General features: G+C 38.5%; 1 protein-coding gene across 3 annotated transcripts in view; it reads right to left on the minus strand.

Moving 5' to 3' along the window:
• Positions 1-18,868, minus strand: part of TMPRSS15 (transmembrane serine protease 15) — a 56,056-nt gene that overhangs the window by 17,892 nt on the left and 19,296 nt on the right. For all 3 annotated transcript variants that reach the window (XM_053386515.1, XM_053386514.1, XM_053386516.1), the window contains 10 exons: positions 18,637-18,745; positions 15,049-15,158; positions 13,989-14,126; positions 11,727-11,876; positions 10,958-11,063; positions 10,564-10,714; positions 9,382-9,523; positions 2,703-2,792; positions 1,504-1,629; positions 509-649 (listed from right to left, as the gene is read on the minus strand). In XM_053386515.1, the coding sequence (XP_053242490.1) occupies positions 509-649; positions 1,504-1,629; positions 2,703-2,792; positions 9,382-9,523; positions 10,564-10,714; positions 10,958-11,063; positions 11,727-11,876; positions 13,989-14,126; positions 15,049-15,158; positions 18,637-18,745 (1,263 nt within the window). The remainder of the gene's footprint in view (positions 1-508; positions 650-1,503; positions 1,630-2,702; positions 2,793-9,381; positions 9,524-10,563; positions 10,715-10,957; positions 11,064-11,726; positions 11,877-13,988; positions 14,127-15,048; positions 15,159-18,636; positions 18,746-18,868) is intronic.

The raw sequence follows: 18,868 nt of genomic DNA on the forward strand, positions 1-18,868 counted from the left end.
CCTCCATCTGTCATCAGAAGAAGGTGATTTGCAGTGGGGAAAGAGCAGGGAGGATGCTTAACCCTTTTCTTCATACTATTTCCTCTCTGAAAGCCCATGATTTCTTAGACCCATATTTTTAAAGGCAAACACAGCCTGGCATCTCACAGGAAACAGAAGTGTATGGAGTTGACAAGGAATCTCAGGGGAAAGTGAGAAGAGGGCAATTCCCTCCTTCCCGCCCCCCCCCCCGGTTCTCTGCAGCAAATCATCCCTGCTGAGCTTCTTTGGAGTACAGAATTAGCCATAACTGAATAACTGAAAGTTAGTGTGTAAGATGTAGATTAGTTCAACAGAGGTCCTGATAAATGTGAATTACATTTGAAGGCTTTAGCCTTATACACTGTAATAGAGGAAGCTCCATTAAACCCAATGAAACTAACTTCTAAGTAGACATCCATAGGATTGTTCACAGTTTCATGTGCCCTTTTAAAATTTTTGAATAGAAATGTGTAAGTGTGAATCTCACCTGGCATGCCTAAATGGTATCCTGTAGTGAAATTGGCTGCAAATCCTTTCTTAGTTACAGAATCGTCAGTAATAAAGAATACAGTCATCTGATGAGTCGTAGAGAATATATCTGGCACCGGGGACTTTCCTGTATATACAGCTACCCATAGAGAAAACAGAAATATGTATATTTTAGATACAGATCAAATGCTTTCTGCTTAGAAATTGTGTGAAGTGTTGTTATACATAAAAATAAGAAGAAAAAACCCAACCCCATAACTTTATGAGTGAAAAAAATGCCATTGTCCTTCATCTATATCTAGGGGACACAGTTTTTTAAGACTAGTCTAGAAAAAGTATCCTGAATTCTTTCAATGTGTTTCATCCACATATATTGGTGAATTCTGCCCAAACTGGAATTTGTGGGGAAATGTACCTGAAACAGGACCAACATCTGTAATCTATTAGCAGTTCTGGTTCAAGCAAGTTGTGGGTTCACTACTAGAATCTGCCACATATGCATGGAAGCCTCTCTACCACATTGTGGTACAACATGCTACAATGGTGCTACAACAATGCCTGACACACTGAAAGCCTTACTACACAGAAACCTATGGAGCATCATGGGATAAACGGCATTTCAGAGTCCAGAAAGACCTCTCTGTAATTCTTTTAAACTATACCAGCCAATTTGGAAGTTTCAGTGAAGTCTGTGTGAAAAGCCCACCAAATTGTTTCCAGAGTAGAACCTGCCCACTTCTAGTTTCACCTGCATTGTTGCAGCTAGTGTTATTGATGTTATATTTTTAACTCTAGCAAGGATAAACCATCAAAATATTATCTCATGCTCAGCTCAGTGAAATTGTCACAAATGTACTATAAGCAACTTTCATTGTGTATTTTTTAAAAAACTAACTAACTAACTAAGGTCGCCTGTGTTTTCCAGAAAATATGAAATACTGCTCAACCACACACAGTATTCTAATTCTGCATAAATTTGTGGGTTATACTTGCCTAAAAATAAAGAACCAGTTCCTGTGCCATCTCTGATTTCTACAACGTCATTAATATTTTCCAGATCAAGGTACTGGAAATGAAGTTGGATATTTTTTCCTTTCTCTGCATTTAAATACCATACACCTAGGAAATAAAAGACAAACAGTCCCTTTGTTTTATAGATATACTAGAGCTTTGATTTATCAACATCTCCACATAGAGAGATATGAGTAGCAGCTTAAGCAAAGAGGCAGACATAACAACGTTCTCTTCCAGTCTGAGAATGAATATAAAACCAATTCCTGCCTCATGTGAAGTCACTCTGGCATGTCACTTCTTCCATTTATGCTCTACCTTTCAGTATGAACATCTTTGAACATCAATACATCCTACAATCATTTACTTGGAATTATCTGACTGTGTTCTATGTAATACAGAGAGACACAATCAAAACTGCATTTTGATTTTTTTTTGGAAATTGCACCTTTTACTGCAGGCTGTGGGCAAAGGGAACTATAAATAAAGAACCATGTTATTTCACACTAGGGACAGTGAAGAAATTTGATTCAGTTTGCATTCAGAGGCAATCATGCCTAATTCATACTTTCTGATACAATGAGAACCAAAACACAGGAATCCTTGAAATTCATACTTTTCTTAATTGTGCGATATAGTTCTCCAGTCAAGCAGTGTCTACAAAAATGCATATATCCTGTGTAAGTATACATAAAAATGAATATTTTGGTGAAAATAACAAACAAATGCACTTTATTAGGGGAACTGCTTGCAAAAATATGTACATCAGTCAAAACTGCATACAAAAATGTGTTTATTAGAAAAAATAAATGCTCATAATTATTATTAGTTTTAAAATAGCAAATTACTGCAGAAATGTGGGGAGGAGTTTAAGACTGGAAGAATGAGAAACTGAGAGAACTGAAATTAACAGTCCAGTCCACCCCTATTCCACACCAAATAAAAGAGGGAATGCAACCATTTTTGTGTAGTGTTTAAGCACAGTGTACCTTTCTAGGCTCCTAGTAGGTTCGTAAGATTTTCCTCATGTATAAGCACTGTTCATGACCACATACCATATTCCATCCAGTCTAATAACAGCTTATGATGTAAATTGCTTAACAGAGTTTTGTTGATTGAGTGGTATATAAATGTTGTCAAACAAACAAACATTTATTAAGTTCTGAAGTTATAGTACTTACAAGAGGCTAGGTTGGGGTAATTATTTGGATAATTCATGGAACTAAATGTAGTGTTTGGTTCCCACAGGTCAAATGGTCCACCACAGTCAGCTGAAAGGGGGAAAATGATAAAGAAATGACAATCCGTTTATTTATCGACTAGTGTATATCAATACAGTTGTTTACTTGGCTGAAAATTTAGAAGCTGTGCTCCAACCTTGCTCCCTCTTCCATGTAATGCTGTTTGGACTTATCCTTATTTTATCCTTAGAAAGAGTATATGCACCATACATTGCTGTGCACTTGCTCCAAATGTGTGCATTCACATAGGCACAGGATACATGCTTGCATTCATTCATTCAAATGACAAAAGCCCCATGCTTTCGCAAGCCTTTGGTTTCTAAAACTATAACTGGATTAAGATATTCCAAAGTGGTGGAATTTCAAGAGCAGTGTTGCTAACAGAGACACAGCCTCACTGGCTTTTGGAACTCTTGGCTTGGCGTCCATTCTTGCACTTCTTAAACACTGAACACAAAGAGATTTTTGGAGAGTGGCGTTGCTGACCTGGCTGCTTTCTGAATCCCGGGACATATCTTGCTGGGATAAGCTTAGCCTTATGACTTGTAAACTCCCACTTTGGTTTTCTGTGCTCCTCCTCATCTACTGATCTTTGACTGGCAAAGTCTTGACTGAGGAGAACTGCCTGCCTTTTGAACTTTCCCTGATACACAGTAACCTTGCCGTTGTTAGCTTTCCACTGCACCACTTCAATGCCCCTCCTTTCCCTTGAACTCTAAAGCATCACAGCCTTCTGGACATTGCAGTCATCTCAATTCTTATCCTCCCTCTACCTTTCTTTTCTCTGAGAAAGCCTTCAATGTATAATTTTCCAAGTACCTTACAAGGGAATCCCAGTATCTAGACTAATTCCTTAATTGACACACACTGCCCTGTGCATTTTTGTAAATGTCTCCAAACCCAGCTCTACCAGATGGATAGTGACCTCTCTTCCAGCTGAATAATGCCAGGCATGCAGTAGAAAAAGGACTGCACTAGACATAACCTCCCTCTTGTGTTTGAGAAGGGCTTATTCCTGATCACAGGAAAGCATTTTTGGATATACGTACCCCAAGTAAACAAGGCAAAATATTATTTTGGGGTCAATAAGTCCTTTTGGCTAAGACATTCTAATAAAAAAATAAACAAACATTTCTCAAGGGGCTAAGAAACACAACATTGTATTTATAATAAAATCAGCAATGTCACAATCCGGTCTACTGATTTAAAATCAAAACTGGGGATTGCTAACCCCTGCCCTGGAAAATGGATTAGGTCTCCACACTAATTGTTCTGTCCTTGCTAGACACCACAGAGTTTGGCGGCAGTGGCAGCAAAAGGGAAATTAAAATAGACCCAGAGCTGGTTGGTCAGAGGGGTTAAAATCTCTTCACTCAGCCGAGGGCCCTAGCAATGTTTAATTACACAGAAAGAACTTGGGAAGTTCAAAAAGTAGTCTGTTTATCTCAAGATGGTTTTTATGGTCCTACAGAAAAAATATGGAGAAGGAAAGAAATGTCATGGGCATTAATGAGCCTGGCAAAATTACTAAGCCTCTCTAATATCTACAATACATACTAAGTAGAAGATGTATTCTTAAATAATGAACACCCAAGTTTTGGAATAAAGTATAATTTTACACTGAACACCTCACCAGGCAATGTATCTTTTATTCTTTGTCTAACAAGATATATTAACAGCTGTCTAGGTACAGATGGCTTGAAAGAAGCACTTACAGGATCAGCTATTATAATTATAATGATACCATTAAATCTAATGATAATTTGACTACTCTGTGTGGAACAGATCTTCCTCTATAATATTGCTTCATGCATCCTCTTATACTATGCTATTAGATATACTAATCATACAGCGGCAGAATAAGCATTCAATGGAGAAAGGTTGAGAGCTACATATTTAAAGAAAGAAGCCTCACTCTGGACTGTCTGCCCTAATAACCTTCAAATGGTGAGTCACAAGGTGGTGGGGCAAAGTTCAGTTTTTAGTACTTCAGGGGTTGCTGCTGAAGATCAGCATGCTTAGCTGTACAACAGGCAGCTTGGGTATCTGTTTCAAAATAATTTGTTTCCTCTAAGAGAAGTTGATAAGTGTACCAGTGAATTAATATGTTTAAATATTCCATAATTGCAAGGGGTCCAAATAAGAAAACTTTTGGAAGAGAGAAATAAACTTGGTTGACTATTTCATGTTACTGATTAGTGGACTTTAACATCAAAGAACATCCAGTCACCTGGGTTCTTAGGAAAACTGTCACTGCATAGAGAGAGCAATACAATGGATATGTATGGGTAGGAGGGGGACAATCTGTGAGTGGCAAAGCTGCCACTACTTCCTATGTCCTGCTGGTTAGCTGCGGCCAGAGTGGGAGGAGATATTGTATCTCCCCCCCCCCCCGGTCTCTCCACTCCTAAATTGATTGCAATAGGAGGGGATTAATTATGCCTGCTCTGAGTTGGTATAATTAGGGGACCCGCCTGGGACTATGGTGGGGGAATGAAGGGGCTTAGGATCCAGCAGATCCACTGTATCCCACCTGGAGTGCCCTGTTTTCACCCCTCAATGGGACATGACCACCAGGTAGAGTTTTCTATTGCTGCACCATGGGACTTCTGGTGATGGACCTCTGGGCACTGGAGAGATAGATCAGAAGCATCTTGTTGTGCCTCAGCCACCTTCCCTTGGAGCAAAGGATTGTTCTCACAGTTTATTAACTGAATTACTCCCCCCCCCCTATTTTCTAAGACAGAATAAGATATGTGTCAGGACATTCTTTTTTTGTTCTCATGTGCCAAATGCACAAGATCACACCCTGTATGTGGCACTAAACAGAAAAACTGCAACTCCCGAGTGACATATTAATAACCATTTGCACAGCAGACTCATCATTCACCTACCTGTGTCATACTCTTGACATGAAGTAGATCTATCTATGGCTGCCAAGTGTTTGTGAAGGGCAGTAAGCTAAAGTTCTAAAGATATTGTAGTTACCATTGTTACCAGCTACTGTTGCTACTGCTGTTTAATCACTGCTGAGGATAACACACTAATAAGGGATATTCTAGGTATGTGCATTTGATTCTAATATATGACATCCCAAAGAGAATACACCCTTATTTAATTTTTTTTTAAAATATATATACAAATCCCACCATTTTTTCCTATGCATTTGTGGCACATTGAGGCTGAAAGATGGTAGCACTATGGTATCAATCTTTGTTTTACATTGAGTTTAAACACTATTTGCATGTATTACATATTTCAATTTGGCGGAACAACTGGATATATAAGCCACATAGGAAACCCTCAAGAAACCTGACATCAAGCATAATTTAAGCAGCTCTTGGTTAATGTCCTCCATGGCTAGGGCTATAGAGACCAAGGTTATTTGAACTGTTTACACATGGATTGGTCTCCCCATACTGAGACATATGGTGTTAAGTGAAGTGTACTCATACAAACAGCCCCAAACTTGTCTCAAAAGAATGCCCTCTTACATCCACTGAAAGTTTAAAGAAATTTGGAGTGTGGTCCTGTGAAGATGCGCTTTGATTGCCTGTCAATTTTTTTGTTCTATGAACTGCTGGGTGCTACAATAAAGAATAGACTTGTTTTCATTTTTCAGTGTTGGCCAATCTATATGGTTTTCTAGTTGACTGAATTGCCACGTCCAGAGATAGCAAAAGATGTGCAATAGAAAGAAGCTACACACCAAGTGACATAAATTTAATGAAGATATTGATAGAACTAGAGTCAGGGGAAAACCTCAAGTGAAGTCCATTCTCAACAGATATAAATCACTGGCATTTTGTTTTGGAGCAGGTTTTTAAGGCTGGATAACAAGATGAGGAAAATAGTGTCTCTCTGTGTGTGATCTGATGATTTAAACAGAATCATAGAAGCAAAGTCAAAACTTGAGCTTGGCCAAAATTTGATTGTGTATGATTCCTGTACACTAGATTTCCTATTCATGAATAGGAAACATAGTTCTATTCGCAAAAGTAATGGTTTTATCTTGAAATGTACTTTCAAGATTGTTCATAGTACCTTCCAAGCCATCAGACTGGAAGATACTTCACTTTTCTATGTTTATTTTGAAATTGCGAGGTGATCCAAAACTAAATAAAGGAGTAAGAAAATGTCAGGTATCATTGTATGTGCACAGTAAATTACTTAGGGACAAAAATAAATTCCCAACCAGATGCATGCTGAATGGATCTTCAGTGTCTGTGGCCACCCAGAAAAGTCATATTGGATCTATAGATGGAAGCTCACTGGAAATGTCATCTGACTTCAGTGTTAAGAATTATTACGAAAACAGAATCTCAAGAATGACAAGGCCACACAGTCAAATTTGGAACACTGTGTAAATGGAGCAGCTTCCTTTCGAGGAAAGGCTAAGGTACTTAAGCATTTAGTCTGGGGAAAAAGCTGAAGATGGAACATGTTAGAGGTTTATAGAACTATGTAAAATGAAAATGAATAAAAGAAAGATGACAGATGCTGCCTAGTGGGGCTGGTTGGACAAAGGATGGGGCATTTAAGAGCAGGGGTAGGAAGAGCCAGAGGTCACAGTAGGTAGAGCAACCCCACCTTCTCTCTCACACACACAAATTTAAGCAATGGGAAGAGAAGAAAGAGCAAGGCAAAAGGCTGGGAAGGGTGTGGTGAAGAGTGTAAGCATGACCTGCCTTTATGTTCAGTAGGTGGACCAGAGTGAAGACTAGCACATGAAGTCTTCACTTTGGTCCACCCAGTAGACCATACCCGTCTTTCTCAGAAAGGAACTGCAGCAGCAGCAATGCGAATGGTTGAAAGCATTTTGAATGAATTCTGATTGGTTCAGTGACACACTCAAGAGTAACATTGTGGGAAACATTTTGAAGTGGACTAGCTGTGGAAATTAGTTTGCAATGGACTCTTTTCTGCAAATAGCAGCAAATAACTATGGGGGGTGTCCAAGTATATAGTTTTGTTACTGCAAGGACATTTTGTGTGCAATGGAACTTCCATCTCCTATCATGTCCCCATGTAGAACAGAATCTGAAGAAAGAGCTATAGATATTAGTGATATACTAAAAGATGGCAAGGGTGTCCCCTTCCAATGATTTTAAACACCATGCCCTGTTTTAAATTTTCACTAATATCCATCCTTTTAAAAAAACCATATATTTCACATCTGGAAATGGGAATATTACAGCAACGTGTAAAAGATGGCCGATCCAATTCCTTTAAAATCACTGATGCTTTGCTATTGTCTCCAGTGAGTGCTGCGTTACAGCTAATGTCTATTGGAGTAGACTGAGGTAGGCTCAGGTCCTTTTTGTCTGTTGTTTATGGCAGAACAGATTTAATAATATCAGTAGCATTATAAAAATGTGACAAGTTGAAAGATTGAATTTGATGGTATTCAAGATTTCTGATAGCTCTACAGGGAAAACAATTTTCAGCATGCTTTAGCAGAAGGAGGAATATAATAAAACTAGACATATTAGCCATCTTTCCCTGGCCGGAGTTAGTATAGAATATGCTATTATTTCATTATGTGAAGCAATCTGATCCTGCCTCAGAACTTCATTAACAGTTTCATATGCATGTATGGCTGACCCTTTATCCTTTCCACCCTTGTTATTATTTGTCAGTTCACTGAATGTTCATGAGATATAGGTTAGTGTTTCTCTCTGAAATGGACAGAAATTACTCATGTGCATCATCAACTCTGTGTCTTTCAGCATCTAACACAGCAACAGCAGCAAAATTGGAAAATATGTGAATTTAATTAAGACATCCTTATTTCCCCCCTGCGCACGAAAGTCATATCCTATCAATGCTTTTGCTGAGATTTCCAGTGAACATCAAGTTGTCACATAATGCAATAAATGGGATTTTACATTAGTGATGATCTGCAAAGTGATGCCATGGATGAATTTGCATCAGTGTGTGACGTTAGTAGGAAGTCTGGATTTTAATAGGTTACAGTTAATTTGGGGATGCATTAGAAATATTACACTTTCGTCTTAAGGCCTACAGATAACTTCCAGTTCAGTATATTGGCACCACATAGTGAAATATCCCTCCTTGCTCAAAAACTGGCTTCTGTGTGGCATAAATCAAATAGCCCTACTATTTCCCCCATCATCTGCCATGCCAGAGGGTTGAGGGCTAGCATGGCACTAGCTAGTTGTTTGGAGTCAAGGGCTCAAATGTGCTAAATTAGCACAGCCAGTCCCCAAAGAAAGTCCTGGGCAGACATGCCATTCAAAATTTAAAATAGTGGAACAGTAGAGCATTATAACCCCTTGCACCGCATAATTGTACAGTGCAGAGGAGAGCTATAGTGCAGCAATGCTGATAAGAGTCCAGCCCTGGCAGTGCTAAATCCTTAATTCCCACCTTGACTGGCTGCAGCAAGCAGAACAGCCAGTAGGAAAGAAAGAGATAACATAGGAATGGCAGGTGAAAGGATGTTATTCCTTCTTCAGATATTATGCCTCAAGCTTTGCTTTGTTTTTCTGTCATCAGCTGTTCCACTTACTACTGATACACTTACTCCAAGAATACAACATAGTAATCCAACCTATAATGAAATGCTTCTGTGATCACAGAAAACAATAATACTTACTGGGCAGCTGAGGGGTTGTAGGGACTGTGGGGACCAAAGTAGGCTCTGGATAAACAGTTTCATTGCAGCCTCCATTTGTCAGACCAATATCATCAAGGGCAATGCCATCCCATCCTGGTCTTTTAAAGGCATCAAAAGCAACCTGTTTAAAAAAATCACATAAAATGTTATACATACCGTTTCATTTTAGATTTTACTTATTTATTTTAACTAATTCTACTTATTTACACATAATTTATATATCGCTATTCATAAAAAGATATAAGAGCTATCATATATAAAACCACACAACGCAGACACATTTTTAAAATCAGACACACATGGGAGTAAGAACCATGGGATTCAGTGATGGGGCTTGCTTCCTAGACATGTATGGGATTCCACTGTTATAGAAGGAATCTTTCTACATTTCTAATTTTAATAAGTAGAAATGTGAGCAAGTCATCTATGTGAACCTTTTAATGGCTTTACAAGGAATTCTACCTCCCCTAAAAGGAATCACTACACATTCAGATTCTCCAAACATCTCTAGCCATTTTTGCTAGCGACATTGTTAGTGGATGGAAAGATGACATATGAATACAGTAGAACTTATGGACCGAATCCATTTTTCAGTACAGGAAAGCTGAAGGAACAATTCTTCAATAGAAAGGTTCTGTTGATTTATTGGGCATGTTAGGCCAATAATTTATAAACTAGATCTAAGCACGTTCTCTTTAGAAGCCAAGTTTGACAATGTATGCATAACCAAGTCCTAGAATTGCTGTTTTGGAATCGAAAGGTCCCTGGTGTGAGTCCCAAAAGAAATTGGGGAGGGGGAGAGAGACTTCATATTGCATTCCTATATGAAGTACTTCAAGTAAAGCAGGTAAATTTCAGTTGTAGATATATTTCATCACTCTAGTCAAGGGTTCTTAACTGGTGACAAAGCTGGCTAGCCCAAGACAGAGAGAAGTTTCAGTGTTCCAACATAATCATAATAATTTCTTCTGTCAAAAACATACAGTCTGCTCATATTAACTAGTCTTGTGTGCTCTAACCATTTTTTGGCAGACTGTAATGATAAAAGTATTCTTTTTGCAGCTACGAAGATTGGGATAGAAGATTGGGAATGGTCATAAAGGTCCACTGAACTCAGTGACTTGACTACATACTTTACTGATGATAGATAGCTTGACATACTTTAAAATTAGATGTTTCATTTAGTGTTATTTGCCCATAGTTCCAGTTATTTCCATAATTTCCTTCTTTCTGGAAAACTGTCCTTTCAGTGTTCTGATCATACGTGATGGTAATGCTCAAACGATACACATTAATACCATACATGTGATACCTGAATTGGAAAATGAGAGGTAATTATTCATTCTGGCATATTAAATTGAAATCCACCTGGTATCCACTAGCACAGCAGACTTCAGCTTGTGCGGTGAGCTTTTCCTCCCCTCTGCAGCCCCTCGTGGACCCTCAAAATCTGTTCCAGACGGTTGGGGGTTTCTCTGGAACAGATTTTGAGGATGTGTGGAGGGAGGAGAGAGAACTGACTTTGCAATTAGTGCATATGGTATGTTCACAATACCAGAAACTTAGGCAGAACACATCTGAAGAGGGGACTAAGGATAAGCTTAAGAGTCGAACTCTCACAAGTCTGCCTCCAGACATCATTGGTGTTGAAATGTAATAGCCTGCAAGACAGATAATAATATATATTAGGTAATTATTAACTCCTTGTTCCACCAACTACCTAAGGAAGTACACTTGCTAAATTGCTGCCCTGAACTTCTACCCTGAACAATGGAATATACATTGAATAAATAATAATAAAATAATTTATACGATTGGCTTCAATGGGACACTTAGTTGCTGTAGTTTTATACAAAGAGACACACATAGTCCACTGGCTCTCATACAGATGCCTAAGCATGATGGATCACTGGGCTGAGGGGAAAGGTCCAAGGAGCCCATGTTTTGTAGCCCCAGGCCTGACAAGCTAAAACTCTCAGTTTTTAGAGCAGACATTGTTTCCTTTGCTAAATACAAACAAACATTCTTTACTGTGCAGATATAACAAAAAGAAGGGGGGCATTGTTAACTCACATGAACAATAAATATAATCCATCAGTTCTGACCTAAACATTGATATTAATATATGCATTCCATTGGTCCAAATAGGTATCCAAATGGGACTGATGATTATAAGATATATTGTCAAGTGTACAAAGAGATCTTCAAGAGGGGAAATTATCCCTCCTGCCTTGCAAGACATTTCTATTTTATTTTGCAAAAATACATTGGTAAAAAAAGAAAATTCAAATCAATTCATGTTTTGCTCATATCTTAATTCTTACCTGATAAATTGCCAAATGTATGATCAAAGTTAGGGCCAGATGTAATAGGGAATGTGGGACCACTAATTCTTGCCCATTCATCATCGTCATCTAAATCTTGAATCCAGTAACAAAAGCCATCTTCAAAAGTGCAGCTAAGTTTCTGACTGTCTTGAAGCGAAATGTGAATAAATTAATGAAACGAAATTTAATAAATTAACTCAATGGACTGTGAACAATGACATTCCACCATGTACTGATTTATTATAATCCTTTTCATATCACAAGCAAAGTGACTGTGTTGAAAGTGCTTGCCATCCAACCTGAAAATACATCACCCAAATGTTAGCTTCTATGAGCCTTGGCATGGTTTTCTGTAGATAATCCACACAGACTTATTTTCTGTACTAGTTTCATGGTAGGTTTAATGGCCTTTCCCCATTCTCAAAGCACTAAACATGAGTACTATTTCCCTCAACCGGCATTAGGGGATTGGTGTTCGACTGGATGACCCTTGGAGTCCATTCTCACTCTGCAGTTCTAGGATTCTCAATATACAGTAAGGCTGTAATGCATATGCAAATCTCCCTCCATTCTAATATTCATTCTAATATTCAACCATGGACTTATCCACACTTACATTTCCTCTGCTTGTTCTAGGCATGGTCCACGCTTTAAAGCTCTATGTCCGAGCACCCCACCCTTTTTTGCTCCAGAGCCTTTCCCTGCAAAACTCCACTCTTTAAAGCTCAGTTGGAACAAATGGCAATCCGTGGAAAAGCCAAATTGATATTTGCTCTGATGGAGCGCTCAAAAAGCAGGTTTTTGTGGGGAAAGCTCAGGGGCAAAAATACACCCATGCTCAGACACAGAGCTGGGTTGGGAAAGAGTGGGGGGAAAGGTAAGTGTGGCTAAGCCCTAGGCCCCTCTGCAAAGGAAGACAGAAATGCCTAGGCAACTGGAGAACTCTCCCTCTCTTCAAGATCAGTGCAGCAACTTGTATCTTTTATGACTGTAAGGTTTGTTAATAGCCACAGAAGAAATGAATATTAAAGATACAGGTCTTTGTTTTCAGGGCCAGAGGATATTTGCTTCAAAATAACACATGATATTACAACTCATGGTTCTTATGCATGAATGGCTACATTTAGTTTGAACCGTGTGTGTTCCAACAGGGTATCTATTTATATGAAGAAAGAAGACTCAACTGAAAGCACTTAATGTCTTCTTAATGAATATAGAAGTTGTGTTTTTGCTTTTGTTTTGTACAACATGCTGGGAATAGTTGTTACCAGCTCTGACTTTTAAAGCCCTAAACAGGTTGTAACCCAGTTATCTTAGGGATCACTTGCAACCATACCAGACTACCCATTTCATGAAAGCTATGCCAGATGCCCTGATGTGATGCCTGCAGCCAAGCACAAGAATCAGGGCCTCCTGCCTATCATGCTTCTGCCTATCATGGTTTTCAATTTTGGAGGAATTTAAATTTAAAAGAATTTAAAAGACCTGTCAATGCGCATTTTAAAAAATGCCATTTGGAGAGTAGAGCATGATGCTGGGTGCTGGTTTGAAGTAACTGGATATTGTCCTAAAAGGTGCTACAGAAATTTCTTAAACAAAGAAATATATTCTTGCATGCCACTAGTCAGACATTTCAATCAATTTAATTTATTTTTTCCCAAACCAGGGGGTACTAACATCTAGGAAAAAAGTAACATAATATTGTAATTATCAAGGTGAAATGAGAATTAAATGGGAAATCATCTTCATTAATCTGTAAATCCTGTTAATTGTGTATGTTCCTGGGTAACATCTCTAGGTATGGATACATTTTCCCAATTTTGATTTATTTTTTTTAAAGGAAGTCTAAAGAGTTCAAAGCTGAAATACAAGTAAGCAGCCTTGATGATACAGCACTTCTGGTATCTATAAGCAGCAAAAAGGGTAATGATATATAAAGGGCCTGACCAATATAGAAAGGGATAATTATTCATGGGGTGTTTGGACAAGTTAAGTGGATAACAACACATTGTTACATTAGCACTTCAAAAAGGATTTGATAAAAGAATACAGTGTCTGTAGCATAAGGCTATAGACACAATGTAAGACTAACATTTATGGGAGCTGTTTTAATACATCCACTGCAAGTCACATGTGAAATCAGGTGCATTTGTCTCCATATCAGAGCAATGTCACAGTTTTGCTAGCTGTGGCTAGATCTCCTCCCACCACATATACTAACAATGTGATATTTAAACAGAAGTTAGAAAGACTACTTACCTGTCAGTTCACTTGTGTTAAATGCAGTGTAGGTTGCATTAAAGCCATTATAATTTTCAGCGTAGTCTGTAACAAATTCTACAGTGGCTTTATTAGAAAATATGTAAATTGTACCAGGATCAGAACCTGAGAAGAAACCTACAAAGAAAGAGATGGCAAAGATATCTAAAGGGTATAATGCCACATACATGCAAATAATCCAAATCAGTAGTCTTCAGTTTACAGAAAAGTGAGCCCAAAAGTGAGCCTAAACACTTATGCTTTTTCTACTATTACCCATTTGTATACCTAAAAATGAATGGAGTTGCTCATATTTAAGCATCAAACTGTGAGTAAGATTACAATTTGCCATTGGAATAGTTTCTGCCCTCATAAGAGTGTTATCCTAGAATATATCAGATTATCTTCTAGAATCTCATGATGAAAATAGACAGCAATTTATAATTAGAATTAGAAACACCATTGACTCGTAACTTCATGGAAAACAAACAAATCATTTATATGACATTGACACATGAAGAGTTCAGCATTATTGTGGGCACTGGTTCCCCATGGCTTTGGGCATATAGTAGTGGTTGACTTCTGCATAATCAGAACTTCAACTAACAGAGGCTTTGCATGTGGTTAGAAGTGCAACCTGGAATGCTTTTAAGCAGAGATACTGCAACAAGTGTTGTGCTTTCATCCGCAGGAAGAGTATAAGTTGGACATTGCATTTATTATAATAGCAATTCTTACTTCTCTTAGAACTTTTGGAAAATGCAAATGGGACACATAAAGGTGTGATCAACTAAAAGCCTATTGAACTGACTAGCACATTTGCAATTGCCACAATGAAATTGTTGAAAGGAATGTACACAAGGTGCTATCTCCTCCATTCAGCTGAATGGGGAAGCCTGCTCATGAAAAAAAATCCCTGCGTATCTTGAAACACAAAACTCTGGATGAAGAGCATCATTCTCACCACATGGGATTATAAAACATTGCATTGTAAAAAGAAAAGGATGCCTGGTTGCTGTAAGTATCACAGATTTAAAACAGTATTAAAAAGGTGTCTTACCTCTTAAAATCTTCCCTGGGCCTACACCTTCATAAATACTTAGAGTGTCTGCATACTGTTGTGTATCAAAAGCACTGAAATTCAGCTTAATAGACAGTTCTTGATTTACACTAAAAGGGGCAAAATATTCTGTTAATAGCTGCATGGTTGCTGAATGCAGTAGACATAATACACAGAAATGTGAGGACATATCTTGAATCAAATCCCCTTCCCCTAGCCAGCAGCAATTTTGCTTTGCATTGCAAGCTAAGTGCTGGAAAAATGCTGCTCATGTAAAGAGCATTGGAGCCCCGTCCAGATGTTCAAATAGTTGATTGCACATTTTATTTACTTACTTTATTGCTTTCCACCCCACCTTTCCTCCCAAAGGAGCCTATAAAGGTGCTCCTTGAATTGTATCCAAGAGAAGCAATTCAGGGACAGTTATATTTTGAAAATTACACACTTCATTTATTTATATTTAGGAGAGTATTTATGTACGGCCCAATCATAAAATACCAGAGTGTTGTACAGCAATAGGAGCACATTAAAAAACATTTAAAACAGTGCAAAATGATGATTGAAATGACCGGCTAGTGGCTACTCAAGAAAATGTTAAACAACCACATAGGCCTGGTGGGATAAAACAATATTCAACTTGTTTGAAAGTCAGTGTCTGCTGAATCTCTGTTGGAAGAGTGTTTCAAAACATGGGGCTGGAGACTGAATGCTCAACTTCTGATTGAGGCCAGTTGGGCCTCTGTAGCATGGCGGACAAGTGGTTGACATCCCATTCTAAACAGACTAATTTTGAAGCAAGTCCTAACAAATTCTATGAGCCACCTAATTTAGGATTTCAGTCTGAATCTGAATCCTGTTTAACTAAACTTTCTCTGTCCCCCCCCCAAGTTTGTGCAAATCTAAGTATAAGTTGCTGATTTGTATAACAAATAAATATAAGCATTAATTGTGCACTATCTGCTCTGAAAGTTCATGGCAATTTTTAAATTATTTGTTGGAGAGTATTGTTTAGATTATATTTTGTCAGCTTGGAATTTAAGGCAATGAATTTAAGAAATCTGGTAATACTATGGCCACTTCACACATTACCACGTTAGAAAGTGTGCTACATATGATGCCAATGTATCCTGTAAAATGGGAGAAGATTGCAAATTTATTTGAGCAACGCATGCATCCTGGATGGAGCTGGTCTATACAAAGTATATATGCAATGTACGCAGAGTTTTAAAAACAGGATACATTTTATCATTATACCTAGGAACTTGCACTACATCCATTATGTAACATGAAATGGAACTATACCCCCCCCTTTATTTTAGAGACATGCACGTTCAGAAAATGACATAAATCTGCTCCAGGATGTCATGTATCCCAATCTTCTGGAGCAGATTTTGGGGGTGTCTGAGGGCCATAGGGGAAAATTCAGTTATGCAACTGGAACTCTGTAGCATGAACAGAACAACAGTGCTGGAAACAATGCATAGTAATTTTGTAAATAAACAATAGCATCATCTCAGAAACAGTCCTCATTTCCATTGTCATGTCCTCCTCCTTTTAGAAACTAGAAAATGTGGAATACTCAGGATGTGAATACAAACTTCAAACTGGCAAACTGTTTTGAATTTACTAAATTACCTTCCCCCCCCGGTTGCAGTTCCCAAAAGGAATTGAAGTGTTTGACCACAACCATTTCAACATGCTTGTCAGAATCAATTTGGAAAGCACAGTAGAGCACATTTTTAATGCAATCTGTAATCCTTTCTATTTTTCTTTTGTTAGCACTTGCGTAGATAGAAGAAGCATAGAAAATTATATCTGACAATAAGAAAGCTCAAGGAAAATGCTGGGAAAAGTAACTCAGTAAGGCATATTTGGCTAATTTAATATGATAGGGTAATTTGACAACAATCAAGTTATTTTTCTACATTTATTAAAAAGAATAACAATATTATATATTTCTGTTCAGGAAAGAAGCACAAAATTGGATGAGGAAATGGAAAATCTTCATAAAAGCTTAAGTCAGAAGAAAGCAACAAAACAAAACAAAACCCTAACAGATCATCTTTGTCCTGCTTCTGATTTACTTTTGAATCACTGACAACAGCACGTGCAGGAGTTCAACATGTTTATATCATCATTCAAGGACAGGAAGCGTTTGAGTAATTTGTTGAATCCTTCCACAAATATCCCACATGCCACTCAGCTCCTTCAAAATACTATATACCCCTCCAGTTTGGCTGGAGAAGAGGACTGGGGTGGAAGGGGAAGAAAACACCTAGGATATTTCATCCTATATCCTGAGCTTGTGCTTGTTTTCCCCACCCCTCAGGTATTTAGCTGGGAGATTGAGAGCTAAAGGACTCTCATCCATCAGCCAATATTGGCCCTATATTGGGAAAAAAACATATTCCTCCGCTGCAAACAAGACAAGCAACAGCTGTACTTTGGAGATCTATGTTCATCAGTAAGCATCCCCACCCCCTGACCTATGAGGTGCTCCTAGAGATGTGTCAGTAGTCTCCGATGGTGACAACATTGATAGTTAGGTTATTAAGGAAAGAAAAGGAAGTCATTTGTTGCATGAGACAATGTTAATTGACCGATGCATAGAAGCAGGTAAAATGGATGCAACCCATCCTGAGGTTATGCATCAAGACCAGGGCCGGCCCAAGACATTTTGACACCTGAGGTGACCACAAGATGCCTTCCTGCCAGAGAAGAAGGCGTGAGTGAAGATTTACACCAGGAACCAGGGAGAGTGTGTGCGTACATGTGTGTTGTGATCTACATTGGAAACAAGGTTGGGAGGAGACCAGCAGCACCTCCTATTCACCTATTCACTACTGCAGAGGTGCAGGGCTGCTGAGGAAGTAGCAAATCTGGCCTCCAAGGAGTGCACTGCAGCTGTCGCTTGGAGGCCAGATATGTTGCCACTGTAGATTCTGCTGCACAAGGCAGTTGCCTCACCTTGTCTCAGAGATGGGCTGTCCCTGATCAAAACAAGGAGAGAAGCTGGGCACGTTGCAGACAGTGGGCTGCTCAGTGATGGCTCAGTGCCTGTGGGAATCACCTTGAGGAGGAGACAACACAGAAAATGGCCCCTCTGGGGTTTCCCCTTCTGGGATGCCATTGGGGGCCAAGAATTGCACCCCATGAAGTTTGCAGATAGGTGGTGGAATGATCCCGAGAGAAAGAGACCTCCGGGTATAGGTTAGTATAAAAATTCAATAAATAATAATAAATAATGAAAGACAGGGAAGTGAAGATATTCCAGGGTGAGAGATGCAGAGGGAAGAAAGGCCCCCAGGTGAGAGCAGAGAGGGCATATTTCCTAATGTTTTATTTATTGTTTATGACTACTTTTATGTTGTAGTTATTTTTTAATGTTGCAAGTCGCCTTGAGCATGGTTTGTACTATGGAAAGGTGGCATCCAAATAAAATTATATACCGTATGTATGTAAATAACTTATTGGTGCATATTATGCCCCGCATTAACTGGAGTGTATAAAAAACATTGCTGAGAAAAAAGTGTTTGCATTTTATCTGCAAATACAGTCTAGTTGATAGAATGTTGTCAAGTGACTTACTGTATAATCCATCGGCAAGCAAGGTTTGAAATATAAGGCTCTGGATAATGAATAGAGTGGAAAGATCCAGTGGAGCCAGTCAAAATAAATTTTCCGTCACAGGATGTAGCTGTAAATAAATAATAATTATCTTTTCAAGAAATTCAGTCTCAGAGATTGCTCCAGCCCTTGATTATAAAGAACAATTGTACTTTGTTTTCCAACTATATTGTCTCAGTAACACATTATGGGA

This window comes from Podarcis raffonei, chromosome 4 (genome assembly GCF_027172205.1).
Source record: "Podarcis raffonei isolate rPodRaf1 chromosome 4, rPodRaf1.pri, whole genome shotgun sequence".
NCBI lineage: Eukaryota > Metazoa > Chordata > Lepidosauria > Squamata > Lacertidae > Podarcis > Podarcis raffonei.